The 13644-nt window shown below is 37.0% G+C and overlaps 2 protein-coding genes across 3 annotated transcripts; one reads left to right on the forward strand and one right to left on the reverse strand.

The window, feature by feature from the left end:
- Positions 1–1915: 1915 nt before the first annotated feature.
- LOC108805658 (protein ALWAYS EARLY 1-like) lies at positions 1916–7172 on the reverse strand. Of its 2 annotated transcripts, XM_018577592.2 has the most exons (18): positions 6975–7170; positions 6529–6639; positions 6338–6436; positions 6150–6215; positions 5968–6045; positions 5609–5783; positions 5154–5383; positions 4821–5073; positions 4650–4721; positions 4303–4547; positions 3903–4211; positions 3641–3819; positions 3275–3554; positions 3018–3194; positions 2823–2927; positions 2627–2704; positions 2304–2531; positions 1916–2222 (listed from the first exon to the last, which is right to left on the reverse strand). In XM_018577592.2, exons 2-18 carry the CDS (start codon positions 6625–6627, stop codon positions 2058–2060), a joined length of 2838 nt encoding a protein of 945 aa, XP_018433094.1. In that variant the 5' UTR covers positions 6628–6639; positions 6975–7170; the 3' UTR covers positions 1916–2057. The 2 variants fall into 2 exon arrangements, 1 of the variants encoding a protein (XP_018433094.1); XR_001942422.2 differs by lacking the exon at positions 1916–2222 and having other exon boundaries at positions 2470–2531; positions 2823–2890; positions 6975–7172.
- Positions 7173–9540: 2368 nt separating this feature from the next.
- On the forward strand, positions 9541–13284 carry LOC108806594 (kinesin-like protein KIN-14S). Its single transcript, XM_018578747.2, has 12 exons — positions 9541–9685; positions 9807–9896; positions 10142–10251; positions 10341–10440; positions 10527–10790; positions 10870–11149; positions 11232–11393; positions 11477–11692; positions 11786–11823; positions 11914–12077; positions 12163–12276; positions 12360–13284. The coding sequence occupies exons 1-12, from the start codon at positions 9679–9681 to the stop codon at positions 13149–13151; spliced, it is 2337 nt and encodes a 778-aa protein (XP_018434249.1). The 5' UTR covers positions 9541–9678; the 3' UTR covers positions 13152–13284.
- Positions 13285–13644: the final 360 nt, after the last annotated feature.

The raw sequence follows: 13644 nt of genomic DNA on the forward strand, positions 1-13644 counted from the left end.
AGTGATTTGTTTTTTTAAGTAGTTTCTCTGTTCTTATCATGATTGAGACACACATGGAGTTCAAGAAGACTGGTTGAAAAGATGGCCGTTTTAGACTCATCAGTGTGTTGACGTTGTTTTGTTTTCTAAGTTAATTCTCTAATTTACGCATTTGTTTTTATTTGTTACAAGCTACATTTGATTTTATCTTTCAAGAATTGAATTTTATTTGTTTTTGCCATTGTTACATAAACATTGACTCACAAGAATCCAGAAATGTATTATTATTCAATCAATACTATACAGTAAACTAAAATCTAACTCAACAGTGTATTTCTAATTCTACGTGACTCTACAGTTTTTCATCTAAAGAGATCAATAATGGTTACTAACCTTGATTTTTTGGGTTTCGTTCACCGCTGACGAGAAACTTCATTTCTGTTAGCTCACGTCTCACCACTTTAGTGACCTTGATTAACCCAAACGAGAAGAACATAATATAATCAGTTCTAATTCATAAAAAATATTATTCCAAAAAGGGTATGGCAAGGTAAAAGCAATTCTATACAATAGAATCTATGACACCAAACATTAGAATGCAACTGATTGTTCTATGCTGTTTATACTAAACAATTACTTACAACCAATTCATAGCTCAAGAACATAACTACTGTATACAATAGATATAGAATAAAACAAAACGTTAACTAGCAAGTTCAATATCATTACAGAAGCGAATGTCATCAATAGATAGAAGCACATAAAACATTATATCATTGTTTCAATGTAACTGTCACTATAGAACATTATATCAGTCTATACAACAGATCAATCAAGATCTTGACCATATGAAATAACAAGATATATGAAATAATACTTAGCTCTCTACTGAAAGTGTCTTTGCATCATCGACCGCATATTTTTTTTTCTTCTATCATATTTTTGCAGACATGTTTCCGAATTCCTTTCTCACTCCACGTAGGTGTTTTTGTCCACCTAAACAAAAGAAAAATTAAAAATGACCACGAGAAATTCCTAGAGTATAGAATTCAAAGCATACGTTGAACAAAAATAAATAAATTCGAAGATAACCTTCAATATATTTCATTTGGTGGACATGAGAATTCTCACCAAAAAGTACCTCCTATTTAACCCGAGCAAAAAGAAGATCAACTTTTTAATTTTTCTATTTTCTGACCACACAAATCAACCACTCATCTTCTGCATGTTTGGTTCTGGACTCACACACGATTTTCTTTCAAAAACAGTAAAAAAAAAACTTATTTTGAGCAAAAAAAGATCGAAGGTTTGAAAGGAAATACCCAGATTCGTAAAGGAAACATGCCGATATACTCTTGCCCCATGAAATCAGATATCCCGTTAAAGAACATGAATCCGATTTTCTCCATTGTAATCGCCTTTCTCACAGAAAAAAATGGAGATCGGAATGTTTTTCTTTAGCTTTCTTTTTCTATTTTTTCCCGTAATAGGAACGGTCGGTGAAAGAAACATAGTGTTTGGTTTTTTTTATCGACTACAAAATGTTTGGGTTAGTTGGGCCATTTGAGAAGATATCTAAACAAATTTTAATTAAATCTATAGAAATATGGCCCAACTTAAATTATAAGTTGGGTTTATCATTTTTTAAAAAGTTTAGCTCACATACATATAATTAACTCAATTTTGTTGTCATAGTGGTGATCAAATGCACGTTTTGTATTCTTTTTTTGGAAGGGAAATTATGTTGCAGCAATATTTTTTTGTCTGCATTTTTATTATAATTTTTATACTATGTAATAGTGTAGAAAACATTTAATTATATTACGGAAACAAAAAAAACACCCGCCCGGTCGGGCGGGTCCAGCTCTAGTTATTATTATTTTTAAAGTACGTAAAATTTCATTAGATAATGTTGGGCTTTCATGGGCTTGCGTAATAAAAATTAAGTAAATTTTATTTCATAGGCTTTTAAGCCCAAAACTGGCCCAATAAAAGAATTAACTGTTCATTACTTATTACCTAACTAAAACTAAACTAACCTCTACCATTACCATCCATCCATCAAAAAGTTTTTTTTTTCATATTTTTACAAGAGTCATGATTTGATTCGTGATCCATCCCATGCAAGTCTGAATGTCTCTGTAGACCGGCATGTTCTGGTGACACCGTGGCTCCAAGCTTCTCACTGCTATCTCCATCACCTGAGCTACATCAGCTGGTGGGTACTTCTTCTCTGTGCACCTCTGTATAACCTCTTTCCCTCTCAGTATATGTTAAAAAAACAAAAGTGATTTCAAGAGGGAAAAATTCCTTTTAAATTTTACCTGAATCATGAGCCAAGTTGAAAGACAAGAGGCAATAAGCTCTGAAGGCATCATCAAACCTTCAGTGTCTGAGGGAGACCAGCTCTGATGATGATCGAAGATGCCATTGGTTTGGTCTTGACACACTATGGAGTTATCTAATGGCTCATGATGTTCTCCTCCTATTGAGTCTAAAGCTTGTAGAACCACATTCCTTACGTATTTATCATCCTTTACCAAAGATGCAGCCTACAACAGCACAAAAGGGTAATATTTGAATGAGTTTTGAGTTATCTGTATTATAAGATTTGGAAACTTCTCTAGATATAGTTGATCTTAACTACCTTAAGAGCTGCATCCACCATTGCTTGTGCTGTTGATCTTGAACCACTAATAATTCCAAGCACTTCTGGCTCCATTTCCTGAAAAGCAGAATCAAAAACAATATTTATACATTCACCTTTATACTTTTAAGGATTTATTCAGAGTTTCCACGGTAGCCCCAAGTTTCATTAACTTGGGCAAACATAGTGTCATTACCTCTGCATCTGAAGTATCCTCCAACATCAGAGCTCGTCGAATTTCACCTTGTCTTGTCTTGTTATCAGCTGTGTTAAATGATTGATCAGTAGTGTCCCTATCATCCTGTAGAGACTTATTGAATCATGCACAGGGTTTACCAAAAAAAAACGTATAGAAAAGAAAAAAAAAAGAAGATCAAAACGTAATGTGTACCTGTTTCTTACGAGGAATCATGGAAAAGTCTATATTTTCAAGCACAGACGGAGGGAACAGAGCAGATGCATCAGATCTTGGGCGTCTGTTGACCTCTGCTTCTTTGCTTTCGACTTGCCTCCTCAGACCGTCTGGCATGATGTATTCCAACGGATTTAAAGGCATGATATCAATGTCCTGTCAGATAAAAAAAAAGGACTTGTTAAAACCATCTGAGTTACTATTAGTGTCCACAAGAAGTGAGTTTGTGATTTTACCATAACTAAGTCGACGCCCAAGTCATCAAACAGAACCTTGCACTTGTTATGATCAACAGTAAGAATCTTGCCATCACGAATTTCCCGTGTTTTAGGATGTACGGCAATGACTCTGTTCCCCACTGATAAAGGCTGAGCAAAATCTCTTGGAAGCACTTCCCTTGCACCACCTGCACGTATCTCTGTGTAATGCTCTCTCGCAGATTCGCGATACAGTTTGAGTTTGTCCCGCTCTTCCTGTATGAACTTCTCAGAGAATCTCCGAGTTCTACCAAGAGAACTAAAAAAAAATACACAGCAGAATGAGTATAACCTTTTTGCAAATCTTTTACATGTAAAAATTACAGAGAGGGAACTTTAACAAACCTTTTAATGACGCTCCATTCAAGACGAGTAAGTCTTGGAGCGTTACCAATCCCCAGATGATTTAGAAAATCAATGAACTCCATCTTCGCAAACCAGGGGTAGTCAATAGCACTGTAGAACCATTCAAATATGCACCTTCGACGTACCAATGGATGTGACAGACAAGTAGAAACTTGCTCCTGTAAATGGAATAAGCAAAATAAAATTTACCAGATTTTGAAATGAGTCTAAAGAGAAGAAATTAAAAGTTAGAGACTCTTACCTTTAATAACTCATGTTTTGAATTAGTTTCGTAGCTATGTGGCTTCTCATGAGTGGTTTCAGAAGATTTAGATCTCTCTTGTAAACTTTTCTTCAAACTCATCTTACGCCTGTTTGGTGGTCTCTGCGTTGGAACCGAACCTGAAACTTGTGTAGCTGACACTACTGCATCCGGTCCGGTTATTTTTCTATCACTACTTGAAGAAGATTCTTCTGAGGTCTTTGCAGTTCTCAGCTGCTTTGGTGGACTTTGATCAGCACGTCTTGCTTTTTTGATCAGAGTCTTCAAATTATCATCTTCAGCCGATTCCTGAATTGCAATAAAATACTTAAGCATAAGCTTTTTGCATAGTGGACGACCACCAGAGATCACAGAGTAAAGATTAAACCCAAGCAGATACCTTATTGTGTAGAGTTTTACGTTTTCTTTTTGAAGTGCCAAGTTCCCCTATGGAAACAGCATTAGCATCAATGGTTTCCTGTTTGCTAGCATCAGCAGCTGAAATTGCAGGTAGAAGACTATCTTCTTCTGGTCCTGCTTGTTTTGATTTTCGTCTGTGATAGCTTCTGACAAAGGTTTCCGGAGTGTTAGGTTTCTCATCCACGTTGTTAGCTATTCTGTCTTCTTTCAACCGTGGATTTGATTCTACATATATCCAACACAAAACATTAAAGAGATGTGAATGGTCGAAGGTGAAAGCTATCTTCTTCTAAACACAGACAATATAAAAAACATTCGTTGTTTCACCTGATTCCTTCAAACCATCAGAAGACAGTAAAGCTGACAGTTCAGCCAATGCTTGCAGAGCTTCGAATTCATCTACACGAAGACACACTCAGTAAGTTTCAGATTCTGGTATAAGATAAAACTATAAAATAGGATTATTATTGAACCTATGAACTTATTATTGCGTTTTACCTCCAGATTTGAGTCCCTCATTGGCATTGCATGCTTTTCCCCTGTCATCAGAAGCATCTCCTTCTGCTTCTTCAAATCTAACATTTTTCCCCTTCTGGGGAACCTCCACCGTACCAACCCCTTCCGTATCCATCAACAAAGCAACATCTCCATCAGGCGCTCCCTTTATATGCCTTCTGTCTCGGCCTATTATCACCACATTCCTAACCATGGAGCTAGCACGGTGCTTGGATTGAGCTTCCTTTGCTTGTGACTGGCAAAAGCAAAAAAAAAAAATTAGAATTGTGTGTTTTAATGATTCGTCATGATAAGTTGTTAGAGCTAGAAATATACCATTTTTTCGTTTGGAGTGCTTCGATTGCCTTCTGCTCTTCTATGTGGTGACCCTCCTCCCCTTCTCGCTGCATTTGCCAATGCTAACGCTAGTGTATCATCGTCATCGGCCTCAAGTTGCTTTTTGGCTCTTTTATTTGGTGGCATAGAAACTTCTCTATCATCCCTCTGGTATTCACTTGATACAGGAAACCGAGGTGTACGTTTACCAGCGGCACGTCGCTCCATTCCTGCATAGTGCAAAGTAACAAATCAAAAACATTCTTGAACATATTCATTTACATGTATCCGTTACGCTGCCACATAATTATTCCACAAGACAGCTCTCTACCATATAAATATTGTGAACAAACAGAACTAAGATAAAAAGGCAGCTTGTTGTTCAATTACTCAACAATTTAAACAGCATATTAATAACCATTTCTTTAGCATCTTTTAATCCATAAATTTTGTACCATAAGTTTGTGTCAGCTTTAGAAATGAGAGGCAGCCTTCCGCTGATGCAACTTGATGTGGTGGATAAACTTCTTCTCGAAAATCACTAGACGGAAGTTTAGCAAGTTTGCGCTTCTGATATTTCATCGATAGTCCAGAGGCACCATGTCCTTCTTCTTCACTTTCGCTCTCCTCCTACAAACATTACCATTAGCATGTAACAACTGGACGACACAACTTTACTATACAAACTAATCTGCCACATCTCTCCAACTGTTTACAAGTATATATAACACTAAAATTTCACAAATTTAGTTTACCCAAGCAAGAAGTAAAATTTAACATGAATTTTAAGGTGTTAGCAAGACAAATGACTCACTATGACGCTGTAATGATCAGTCATCATTGCAATGAGGCCAGCGACAGACGCAGTTCCCTCGGGCAGGGACAAATATGCCTGGACAGAAAAGACCAAAAAGATATCAAATGGATGAAAAAGGGTGTTCATGTTTGAACTTAACGAAGCCAAGGGATAACATATTCTTGTATTCATAGTCATACACGATTCATATTAAAAAGAGCTTCCACCATGTCAACAGACCGGCTATTCCGCACTGCAGCAGCTACCTAAAGCAGTTTCCAGAGAAGAGACAAACAAGTATTAAAGACGTTGTAAGTCATACAAAAAAAAATTGAGAAAGTAGTCTTATCAAACAAACCACACTGTACAAACACAACACAGCTTTTACCTTTCTCCAGTCTCTGCCATGCTTCCGATAAGCGTCATAGAAACGCTCAAGCTCTCCTTTCGTCCAGTGAGGTCCCAGCTTATCAGTCAATATCTTCCTCTGTGGATAAGAATTAACACATAGTCAACAAAAGAGCACTAGACAGAGGGTTTGAAAAACCTCTCTGTCTCACTAACATTAAAGTGACTCACTCTTGGCTTGGTTTTGCTAGAGTTCCTTAAATCTCTCTCTGGAGAAGGTTCTCTGGTGGAACGTTTGTACACACTCTTGGACGTCCTACTTGGCGCCATCTTCTGATTTACCTGTCCAGTGATTGCCAACCAAAAGCTCAAAATCAAAACTGATCTGACCAAGAAAAGACACAAACTTTTTGCTCCCCTTAAACAAAAATTTGCAGCTTCGATGAATAAAGACAACAGCTTTGCTTACAAAACCCCCAATCGGAATCAAACTTTGGAGGGAATTCAAAAAATCAAAACCCAGATTCGAATCCAAGATTTCAGAGAATTTGAAAGTAACCACAGACTAATCAATCCAATACCCGAAAATTCAAATTCCTAAAAATCAGATTAAGAGTTAAGTTCAGAAGAGATCCCAATTAGTAAACCCTAAATCAGATCAGAGATCATCCACTCACCGATTACGCAGCTCTCAAAAGAGAATCGGCGTCGAATCACACAGATAAAAGTTCGGTTCTGAGAAAAGCTTTGAGAAGCTTCTTCGATAGATCGGTGAGGAAAACTCGAAAAGAGGTTGAGAGAGAAAAGGATTGTTTAGAGAGAGAGAGAGAGAGAGATGAGAGAGAGGCGTTGCCGCGAAACTTGAATAAAAAGGACGACTTTAGACTTGAGAGAGAGAGAGCCAATAGGCATTTGTTTATTTATTTTTTTGTTTGCCACTCTGAATATCTAAAACCCTGTGATCTTAAACGACCACGTGTCGTATCTGTAGATATGCACCGTTGAATATTTTTTTGAGTTTATTTAGGGTTTGTAGTAACGGCTCCATGAGATTTTTTCTTTAACAACTATAATTATTTATTCATATAATGTAAAATTACATAGAGTTCAAATAAAAACAAGAAAACAATGAATTACACAATTGATACGAAGAAACAACAATACATTTGATAGTGACTTCTCATAGTCAGTATAAACACCAATTTCCTTTGTTGTATAACATTGGCCAACTTCATATTTAAATCTATAAATATCTTACGAAAAAGAATCTAATATATTGATTCGTTTGAAATGTATAGAAATTAAAGTTGCCAATATTTAACGATTATAAAAAGTGTCATACAACAAAGGAAATACACTTTCAGTTTCGAACCATCTTCTCTTCTATAGCCATTCCCATAATTTCATCAGCAACCATAAATAGCAAGTCCCCTTCAGTTTTTCATCCAACTTCTCCAACATTATTTTCCATTAATAAAAGAAAAATAAAATACCGGTTAAGATAACGCCTCACAAGTTGTGGAGATTGGCCATCAATCATGGGCATAATGACCATGTCGGAGATGAATGATATGTGTAGTGGATGTAACTCATGCAACATCTCACTCGGATCAGAGAATTAGCGATTCCAATTTGAAATCGAAATAAATCTAAAATGATCCATTGACAAATGGGATCACAAGATATTACTAGAACTATCACTGGTGAAAACATAAACCAAAACAACATTGATGTATGCTTCCAGAAATTATTCCAGTAAAAGCATGAAAATGGATAAAAGAGTTATTGATAACTATGCATACTTGCGTCGTTTCCTTTGAATCTTTGATTCTTCGTCTTCTTCCACATCATGTAAGACACAAGCCTTGATTGAATTGTGTATAAAATATAAATTTAGTGCAGAAAGACTGTATTGAAAAAAAGTAATTCAATCGCTATTTTGTTCGTAGAGAGAACTGAGCGGTTATTGTACATGTTGAAGTCTCTCTACGGCTCCACGATATTATATTTGAAAAATACCTAATTTTGAAATAAAATGTGTCTACGAAATAGATAATAACGCCGAGAAATAGAAAATTTTTCTGGCCATCTGAAAAATGCAATATATACTTTTTCACTGAATCTTTCAACAGTCGACGGCCGTTATTTTGAATTCAAATTTTAACAGAATTATAACGTAAAAAATTAAACATATTTGGTTAGATGGGTTTTAATTAAATATCATTTGTTTATCAATTTGACCAGGATCTAATATTATATTGGTCAACAGAAAAATAACAAGATATATATATATATACTAAGAACATCATTATCAATAGTTTTTAAAAGTTGTTTTTACCATTAAAAATATATTGAAAAAGAAAGAAAAATAAAAAAGAAAGAAGGAGTTTTTCATATGAGACTAACAGAAACTAAAAAACCATGTAGCACTTTACCAATGGTCTAAATATTTATATTTTAAATTTAATTATATAATTTAAGTTATATCAGAATCAATAACCTAAATCTTCCAGCAAACATGCAGAGTGTTTAAGTTGTTGAAATTTTCAGTTATGTTCTACTGCAACAAAAAAGGTGAACAAATCACCAACCAGGAAACACACAAAGACTCAATGATGTAATTATTATAGTCAACTTGGATCTGGACTGAATTAAACTCAGTGAAACATTGGTTTTTGTTCTAAATTTTTTAAATCTTATTTTACATAAAAATAAACTTTAATTATAATCAAAGAATAAAATATTCTTAAGAAGTATTTAAGACATCAAATTTTCAGATCCTACTCATAGTGTCATGTAACAGAATAAAATACTAGGAATCAACTCTCATCCATGATATCTGCATTTGTAGGTATGAGAACTAAGAACCGATGAAGTAACAGATTGCTAACGAATGAACAAGCCATATCTAAGTTATAGCAATTCTTTTTTTTTTTGGTCATCAGTTATAGCAATTCTAATATCGAAATTCATGTAGATTTTTGTTCAAACAGTTGGAACACAGGGGTGTATACGTAAATTAGGTTATTTACGATCTTTTCTAAAATAAAAGGAAGTTAAGGGGTTTTTCTTAATTAACGAAAATATTTTTTATTCTTTTTTTACGAAACCATCCAAGCTGAAGGAGAGGTTTAAAACTTTCAAGTTAAAGAGGCTTTATAAGGATCCTATTTGCTAACCCGTATTCGGATCCGTTTTCTAACGCTCCTATAGATGGATGAACGGTGATGATTATATATAAACGTTACAAAGCTCCTCACATCCAACGGCTCTTATTCATCTAAAACAAATTCAAATTCCCCCCCCCCCTTAACCTAACGCTCTATCTCTCTCTCTCTCGCTTTTGCTCTTCAGCATTTTCGATCCTTAAGCAAATCCGCCATGGAAGGTTAGTACTGCCCTCGAATTTCTCGATTGATCTGTGTGTTTCTTTCGATTCGTGTTCTCGATGAGAAACGAAACGATTTCGCTTTGATTATCATCTGCGTTTTTTTTGTTTTGTTTGTCAGATCAACATCTCGAGATCTGCAGCCGCGATGGTGGTGTTTCGCCGTGTGAATCGAAGGAATATTCTGCTGACGATCACGATCTCGACGCTGGTAACGGCTCTCTCTCTCTCTCTCTCGTCGTGGATTTTGAATTTTTAGTTACAGAAAATCACAAGCGAGCCTGAGGTTTGATCTTTCGATTGCTTCTTGATCTCATTCGTTGACTGATTTTTAGATATTTAGAAGATTCGAATTAGGGTTTAGGTCCGTAACTCAGTGAGAAAGTAGAATGGATTTGATTTTTTGTTGTTGTTGTGTGTCTCTTTTACTGATATTGATGTATAACTGAAAAATAGTGGAAGAAAGTGAAGACTCTGTTACAAGTGGAAGCCAACAAGTTTCTCCTACAGGTGGACCAACACTCCCAATTCTCCAGAAAATTATTGATTTGAGTAGCAAAATCAAGGTGCCTTCCCTTTCTTTTTAACAAGTTCCTTTCTGAGTATGCAATAGAAAAGGAATAATATAATCTGGAGGTTGTTTTTTCTTTTATAGGCATTGAAGGATGAGCATGCGTTGGTATCAAACCAAGTCAAAGAGATAAAGACTTGTGCCTTTGTACAACCGGAAATGCCAAACGCTCTCCAGCTTCTGTGTCAGTAGTAACTTTATTTTTTAACTTTTGTTTTTGAAGGCTTGGTTTGCTGTTTGTGATTTGATATGTGGTGTTCAATGGGGCAGCTACTGAGCTTGGAACTCTGAAAAAGCAGTACTTGGAAGAGTCATCAGAGAGGAAGCGATTGTACAATGAGAATATCGAACTCAAGGGGAATATCAGGGTCTTTTGCAGATGCAGGCCTCTAAGTCAAGCTGATCTAGCAAATGGGTGTGCTTCGGTTGTTGAGTTTGATGGGTCACATGAAAACGAGCTTCAACTGCTTTCAACCGATTCCTCCAAGAAGCATTTTAAGTTTGACCATGTATTCAAGCCTGAGGATGGGCAAGGTACATTGAGCTGTTTTTTTTTTTTGGGATAAACCTTTGCTCTGAGTGTTCTTTTATCTGACTGTACCTTTATGTGCAGAGACTGTTTTTGCACAGACAAAACCGATAGTTACTTCTGTTCTGGATGGTTACAACGTCTGCATATTTGCCTATGGCCAAACTGGAACCGGGAAGACATTTACCATGGAGGGAACACCAGAGAATAGAGGAGTGAACTACAGAACATTAGAAGAACTGTTTCGCTCTTCAGAAAGTAGAAGTCGTCTCATGAAATTTGAGCTGTCTGTTAGCATGTTGGAGGTTTACAATGAGAAGATAAGGGACCTCTTAATTGATAACTCAAGCCATCCTCCTAAAAAGTAAGTGACTTCATTCTCTTCCTTGGCATTTGAATAAAAACGCCTCACTGTATCTCTCTCTGTCTATGTTGAATTAATGAAGGTTGGAAGTCAAGCAATCAGCAGAAGGAACTCAAGAAGTCCTTGGATTAGTCGAAGCACAAGTTTTCAACACAGACGAAGTGTGGGATCTGCTCAAGAGTGGCTACTGTGTTAGATCTGTGGGATCAACAGCTGCAAACGAACAAAGCAGCCGCTCTCATTGGTACGCAAATGTGTCTGCAAACAAAAGTCGTGTGAAACGAAACCTTACTCATCCAACCAAAGTTTTTTTTTCTGTTTGTGCAGCTTGTTGCGAGTGACAGTGAAGGGAGAGAATTTGATCAATGGCCAGAGAACCAGAAGCCACCTTTGGCTGGTGGACTTGGCTGGAAGCGAGCGAGTAGGAAAGGTAGAAGTTGAAGGAGAAAGGCTGAAAGAATCTCAATTTATCAATAAGTCGCTTTCAGCACTCGGTGATGTTATCTCCGCCCTTGCATCCAAAACAAGCCACATTCCTTACAGGTTTTCCTCTTCTTCCCCTCTCTCAAAGACATTTTCGTTTGAACTTCATTGGTTTAATATTGAAAAACTTTTCTCTCCTTTTTGTTGCGCTAGAAACTCAAAGCTCACTCATATGCTACAAAACTCTCTGGGTAAGTTAAATGTGTCATGTACTTCCGTTGTTTACATGAGCCATACGATATTTTTTTGTTCATCTCCATGGTGTGTCCATTTCTACACAGGTGGAGATTGCAAGACATTGATGTTTGTTCAGATTAGCCCGAGCTCTGCTGATCAAGGAGAGACGGTTTGCTCCTTAAACTTCGCAAGCAGAGTTCGTGGAATCGAAAGTGGACCTGCCCGGAAACAAGCGGATGTGTCTGAACTCCACAAGCTAAAACAAATGGTAACGTTGACTCCTCTGAACTCATATTCATCTAAGCTTAAACATATCTAAAGCATTCTCTTTTTGTTGTCTCCTTTATAAACAGACAGAGAAGCTGAAACATGAGGAAAAGGAAACGAAGAAGCTGCAGGACAATGTGCAGTCACTACAGCTACGGCTCACTGCTAGAGAACATATATGCAAAGGACTTCAAGATAAGGTAAGTGACTCAGCTTTAACTAATAGGTTTGATGTTATGTTTTAGTGTTTTCTTTTCTTCTAAAGTTTTAAACCATGTTTCAGGTTCGTGATCTGGAATCTCAACTAGCAGAGGAAAGGAAAACCAGAATCAAGCAGGAGACGCGAGCTCTAGCGACTGCATCATCATCATCATCAACAACAACAGTATCTAGACAACTACCGACAATCACAGAGAAAAAGCCACCTTTGGCTCCCACAAGATCAATGAGAATGCCACTCAGGAGAATCACAAACTTCATGCCGCAGCAACCATCTCAGGGACCTACCAAGAGATTCTCAGACGCAACAAGCAAAGAGAATCACAATAACAACAATAATAAGAGCCTAAGAAGATCATCATCTGTGGATATCAATACACTGATGAAACCAAGAAGAAGCTCCATCGCATTCAGACCAGCTCCTCCTCCACTAGCCATTGCATCAGGTAATAATAACAATAAAACACTCCAGCCGAGAAGGAGAGTCTCTATTGCAACGCTGAGACCAGAACCATCGTCGTCTTACATGAACATGACAACTCCATCACGCCCTGTGTTCCGTGGCGGCGGTGGTGACCCGAGAAGGGGGAGATACTCTAAGCTCTTCTCTCCAGACCATAATCTGGTGACTCCAAATGCAATGAAAGGCAGCAGATTCAAGAAGAGTCCTCTTGGAGGAGGAGTAGGAGGAGGAGGCAGCTCGTGGAAGCCGAGGCATCCAACGGTGATTGCATTGCAGAAGAAGGCTGTGGTGTGGAGTCCGCTTAAGTTCAAGAACAGAAGACCATCTTTCATAGCAATGAGAGCTTCTTCGTCTTCTTCTTCTGCTACCGATTTGGTCAGGAGGGAACAGTAGTGATCTTTTTTTTTATTCACTGTCTTTGTGAAAGTGTTTGTTGATTTTCATTTGATTTATTTTAACTACAACTCTATTGAGAGACCCTTGTGCTATGTATGTGGCTTTGATTTATGGGATGAAATTTAAACCTCGGCTCAACTGCATTTGAAGAAAACTATACAAGAGAGTGAATTGCTTCAGAAAAAGATAACAAAGGTTGTATTCATTTTGTTTTCTGAAACTAGTGGTCTTCATTAATGACTCATAACCCTATGCTCTTTATCCCCTTGTCTATTCATGGTAAAGATGAAAAAGTAATACTTTGTTGGGTGTCCACATGATATGGAAGTTCTTTCATGGGTTCTTGCTTAAACAAACGCCATTATATGTAACTCAAGAGTTTTAAAATAAAGAGATTTAGGTTTATACATAAAAGATTGTCGCAAGAACCCCCACAAAAGCTCATGAGGAAAGTGGATATGGTGGTTCCTCCTCTCATCTCAATTCCTCA

This window comes from Raphanus sativus, chromosome 6 (genome assembly GCF_000801105.2).
Source record: "Raphanus sativus cultivar WK10039 chromosome 6, ASM80110v3, whole genome shotgun sequence".
Classification (NCBI taxonomy): Eukaryota; Viridiplantae; Streptophyta; class Magnoliopsida; order Brassicales; family Brassicaceae; genus Raphanus; species Raphanus sativus.

Excerpts from the sequence above, each read along its gene's own strand:
- LOC108805658 (XM_018577592.2), bottom strand. The coding sequence starts at position 6,627 with ATGGCGCCAAGTAGGACGTCCAAGAGTGTGTACAAACGTTCCACCAGA. Across the intron at positions 5,384-5,608 it reads AAAGCTGACACAAACTTATG|GAATGGAGCGACGTGCCGCT; the intron begins GTACAAAATTTA and ends TGCACTATGCAG. Across the intron at positions 4,212-4,302 it reads GTAAAACTCTACACAATAAG|GAATCGGCTGAAGATGATAA; the intron begins GTATCTGCTTGG and ends ATTGCAATTCAG.
- LOC108806594 (XM_018578747.2), top strand. Across the intron at positions 10,252-10,340 it reads ATTTGAGTAGCAAAATCAAG|GCATTGAAGGATGAGCATGC; the intron begins GTGCCTTCCCTT and ends TTTCTTTTATAG. Across the intron at positions 12,078-12,162 it reads TCCACAAGCTAAAACAAATG|ACAGAGAAGCTGAAACATGA; the intron begins GTAACGTTGACT and ends CTTTATAAACAG.